This window comes from Geospiza fortis, unplaced genomic scaffold, assembly GCF_000277835.1.
Source record: "Geospiza fortis unplaced genomic scaffold, GeoFor_1.0 scaffold114, whole genome shotgun sequence".
Taxonomy (NCBI): Eukaryota; Metazoa; Chordata; class Aves; order Passeriformes; family Thraupidae; genus Geospiza; species Geospiza fortis.
Genome location: NW_005054383.1, coordinates 2702686 through 2707252, shown reverse-complemented (window position 1 = coordinate 2707252; position 4567 = coordinate 2702686). Strand labels below are relative to the sequence as shown.

The 4567-nt window shown below is 58.8% G+C and overlaps 2 protein-coding genes across 2 annotated transcripts in view; one reads left to right on the top strand and one right to left on the bottom strand.

Annotated features, from left to right (window-relative positions):
* The window catches only part of LOC102044307 (deoxyribonuclease-1-like), a 2970-nt gene extending 425 nt beyond the window's left edge, over positions 1 to 2545 (bottom strand). Inside the window, exons 1-6 of the mRNA XM_014308745.1 lie at positions 2399 to 2545; positions 1738 to 1826; positions 1500 to 1583; positions 1261 to 1376; positions 395 to 510; positions 4 to 126 (exon numbers count right to left, since the gene is read on the bottom strand). Coding sequence (XP_014164220.1) covers positions 4 to 126; positions 395 to 510; positions 1261 to 1376; positions 1500 to 1583; positions 1738 to 1826; positions 2399 to 2545 — 675 coding nt within the window. The remainder of the gene's footprint in view (positions 1 to 3; positions 127 to 394; positions 511 to 1260; positions 1377 to 1499; positions 1584 to 1737; positions 1827 to 2398) is intronic.
* Positions 2546 to 4385: 1840 nt separating this feature from the next.
* The window catches only part of CUNH7orf26 (chromosome unknown C7orf26 homolog), a 9703-nt gene continuing 9521 nt past the window's right edge, over positions 4386 to 4567 (top strand). Inside the window, exon 1 of the mRNA XM_005425275.2 lies at positions 4386 to 4399. Coding sequence (XP_005425332.1) covers positions 4386 to 4399 — 14 coding nt within the window. The remainder of the gene's footprint in view (positions 4400 to 4567) is intronic.

Genomic DNA, 4567 nt, shown 5'->3' with positions numbered 1-4567 from the left:
GGTGGTGTCGGCGCTGTCGGGGATCTGCCACTCGCAGGCGCGCAGGGAGCGCAGGCGGATGGACGGCCACTGGGAGCTGGGCACGTAGGAGCAGTCAGCGTTGAAATCACCCAGGAAGATCATGTCCTGCAGGGCACAGCGCTGAGTCCCTGTCCCTTTAGGGAACAAGGGCTCCCTCAAATCTTAAGGGGTGGCTACAAACCCCCCTGAAGTTCCCAGTGTGCAGGGACAAGCCCCCAGGAATGGCAGGAGGGCCATGCAGCAGCTCCCTGCCTGGAGACTGCTGGGGTGGCCCCTGCTCTGATGGGTGCAAGAGGCCTCCTGTGGGACATGTTCATCCCGCCTGCCCACCTGGCTGCTCTGGGGAGGAGCCAAGCTCCCCAACACTGCTTACGTTAGTCCCCCACTTGTTGATTACATCGGTGTAGACGTCGTAGAGCGCGTCGATCTCCTGTCCTGCGTGGCTGGGCTCCGAATGCAGAGGCACCAACACGAACTGCTGCACCTCTGCAGGACAGCTGGCCATCAGCCCCTGCCTTGGTGCAGCTCCTGAGCAGGGAAACCCCCAGGAAACTACCCCAGGCCAAGCCCCAGCTACTGGCCAGGAAAAGTAGTTGAAGGGAAAGGGTGTGATGAGTTTGGTACTCTGCCTGTCCCTCAGACTGGAAATTCCAGTGGGGAGCTGCGTGCCTTGGTGCATTGTTTGGGGTTTGCTGCTTGTTTCCCATTAGCATTTGCAAGCCAATATGGTTTTGGGCAGGAGATGGGATAGTGTGTGTGCCCTGAGGAGGTTCTCAGGAGGTGGAGGTGATGGCATGGGGTAGGCAGTGGAACAAAGTGGGAAATGGGACATGATGGGAGATACAAGGGATGGGGGATGACAGGTGATAGGAGATGGTACATGATGGGAGATGGCACCCAGCCAGAGGAAGTAGATGGTGGATATGGCACAAGATGGGAGGTAGCACATAATGGGATGTAGGACACTGTGGGAAGCCGCTGGAGATGTGATGGCACACAGCTGGAGAGAGCTTATGGTGGGAGATGGCAGGTGGTTGGTAGGAGATGGCACATGGTGGGAAAGAGCAGGGGTTGCTGGCCATGCTGGGCAGGGACATAGGACCCCTGGGCACCCATGGGTGGGACCCTGGTGAAGGATTGCAACCCCCCTGTGCTTGGCAGGCACAGCTGTGGGCTCAGCCCTGCGTGGAGGGGACCCTGTGCCAGGTCTGGGCATCCCCCAAGGTGGGCTCTGCTCACGTGTGGTGGGTGAGGAGAACTTCACAATGAAGGGCTCCCTGCTGAAGGTGTCGGTCCCACAGGGCTCACAGCCATCATCATAGTAGTAGCTTCCCAGCACGGAGACCATGTCTGACCTGAGGGAGGAGAGCAGGGCAGCCCCCAGCACTGCTCCTGCACAGCCCGGGCTCCCAGAGGTACCCATCCCCTTTGGGGGCTGCTGGGGAGGGTGGCAGGTGACACCTGGCAGCATCCCTTACCTGTAGATGAAGAGGTACTGCTCCTTGTAGGTGCCCCGACCCAGGGGGACGCTGATCAAAAAGTCATATGGGTGTTTCCCAGCACTGGGAGCAAGTTGTGGAGAGGGTGAGAAGAGGCTCCTGGTGCTCCCCAGCATCCACCAGGCTCTCTCCAGCGGAGCCAGAGGTGCCCTGGCAGGGCTGGAATCCATCCCAGCATCTCCTTTGCAGTCAGTCCCACACCAAGCTGTTGGGTCACCTGTTGAGCTGGTCCATGAGGTCATTGACGGCACTCAGGTCGGCGTCCCGGACCTCCTGCACCAGAATGACGTCGTACTCCGACAGGATCTGGGGGGACAAGCTCAGAGCTGCTCTCCCCTGGCCAGGAGCTGCTCTGTGGTTGCCTTTCTGGGCTGCAGAGGCTCCCAGGCTGGCAATGGGAGGGCAGCAGGGACCTCAGGGCCACGGAGGGGACCCCGGTGCTGGTGTGCCCTGTGTGTCCATCACCCACCTACCCAGCAGCTGCTCCAGGGGAGGAACCTGGGCAGCATCAAATTCACCCAGCCTTGACTGGGGACCTGCAAGGGCGGAGATGGCCTGAGGTGGGAGATGGTGATGGGGGAAGAGCAGATGTGTGGGTAGATGAAGGGATGGATGGATGGATGGATGGATGGATGGATGGATGGATGGATGGATGGATGGATGGATGTGGATGGATGGATGGATGGATGGATGGATGGATGGATGGATGGATGGATGGATGGATGGATGGATGAGGGATGGATGGATGGATGGATGGATGGATGGATGGATGGATGGATGGATGGATGGATGGATGGAGGAAGCAGGTGTCCCACTGCCCAAGCTGGCTGCACCCCAGAGAGCAGAGCATGTCCAGGCCTGCTGCTCCCCGCACTCACAGAGACGATGATGTTTGCGATGGTCTGGTTGGCCATCTTGGTGTCCCCAAAGGCTCTGATGTTGAAGGCACCAATCTTCAGCGAGGTGGCCACGTGCAGCAGGAGAGCTGCGACCAGCAGCGACAGCACTGGCCTTGAGGCTGCCATCCTGTGCAGAGGTGCAGGAGGGGCTCAGCCCTCCTGGCTGAGAGGGGGATTTGGGACAGACAACAGGGATAACCAGGGTATTCCCACTGGCCATACTGGTTTCACTGGGAGGCGTCTGTTTTCTGGGGAACCACCAGGATGCAGGGATTGTACCTCTGTTGCATGGGGCCTCATCCTACCTGTCCCTCCTGGAAGGAGGCCAGGTCACTCACAAGGCTGGAGTGGAAAATTCCTTGGCCAGCGAGTGAGTGCCCTTTAATGGTGACACAGAGCAGTCACTTCCTCATTCCCCACGAGGAAGAGCTCAGCCTGGACACCTCTTCTGGCCTGGGATTGGTAGCAGTGGCCAGGGACCCCAAAATCCCTTAGCTTGTGCCTCTCCCACCTTTCTGTGGATCAGTGCCAGAGACCCCAAAGACCTTACAGCAGCTGTGCTGGGACAGAGCAAGGGATAGATCCTCCCTGGCACCCCTCCCCACCTTCCTCACTGTCTGGAGCACCCTCACCTGGGTAACCTGCCCCTCCCCTGCCCCCCATCCCCACCCAGCAGTGCCCCTGCCCATTCTCACCCAGCTGGCTCCCTCAGGACCCTCTGCAAAGGCAGTGCTGCAGCTCCCACCCACGGGGGAGGTATTTGGGAAGGATTTCCCCTGGCACTTGACTGCCTTGGGGTAATGTTTCACCAGATCGGAGCCCTGAGCCCTGGCCAAGCCTGGGCTCCTGAGTGCCTGAACTCACCCAGAGCCTCACCCAGATAAATGGGCTGAGAGGATGGGCAAATGCTCCAGCTTTTGGCACACCAGATCTCAGCCTGAGGAAGTATTTGCTGGCCTCGGGCTCACTTTTCCTTCTGGGACAGCTGCTCTAGTTAAATCCTCACTGTTCCCACTTGCACTCCTGCTCCAAACTCTTCCCTCTAACACCACAGTCCCTTCAGTTGATAACGCAGCCATTGGGCAATGCCATGATTTGGTCATGCCAAAAATTGCCCAAAGTCCCATAAATCCTGCCCACTCCTAGAGAGCACAGCAGCCTCCAAACCTCCCAGGCAGAGGCACCTACAAGGGGCATATTCACCCCCGAGCTGCACCCAGGTCTGGCCCAGCAGAGCATCGTGGTAGAATTGTGCTGGAGGAGGTGACACTGTCAAGGGAAGCTCCTGGGGGTATGGGAAGGGAGGAGAGCAGGACCTACCTTTGATGTTGTCCGAGGACTCTGGAGGGAGGAGGATCTGCACCTGCATTTATGGAGAGGGACACTCTCTCCTTGCCAGGTGGGTGCCCAGCCAAGGATCATGTGAGGCCGCAGGCTCCATATGGCATTTTTCACGGAAGCAAAGGTCTGCTCAGTGAAAAAAGAGCTCTTTCAACCTCTGCCAATGCCTCCCACCACAGGTAAGGCCAAGAGGGATTAAGATGCCAACAAGAGCTCTGCAAGGTGGAATGAATGTCAGAGATCTCTGGTGGGGATCTGCAGCTTCCCAATATGTGGCATGGGCAACTCTCACTCATCACCAGATACAAATTCTTTTTAAAAGTGTTTATTTCACCAACACAATCATTCCCACCCAGCGCCTCACATTTCCAACAGGCTGTGAGTGTGCTGGGGCCAGCAGGAGCCATCCCAGGGTGGTCTTTGGGTGTGAAGCCAAAAGTCCCAAAAGAATAACAAATCCCTGCCACGGTGCCCATCCCCAGACCCTCCCCAGACGATCACCTGCCTCAGGCCCTGTCCCTGGGAGGGCCATGCAGTGCTGGGGGGTGGCAGCTCTCCCCACCAGCCGCTCCCACAGCTCCCACAGCAGCCTTGGCTGATGTCCCTGCCTCCAAAGGCAGCTGCCATGGTTCCCAGAAGGTGTGCAGTGATCCTTAGGGGGCTGGGGGCCCTGCCAGCCTCTGCCCTGGAGCCAGGCACCCTCCAGTGAAGGGGTGCTCCCCACAGTGGGGTCAGGGCTGGACCTAGACCCCCCCAACAGGCTCCCCAGGCTGGACCCAGGTTCCCCAGCCAAACCCTCCATGGTCA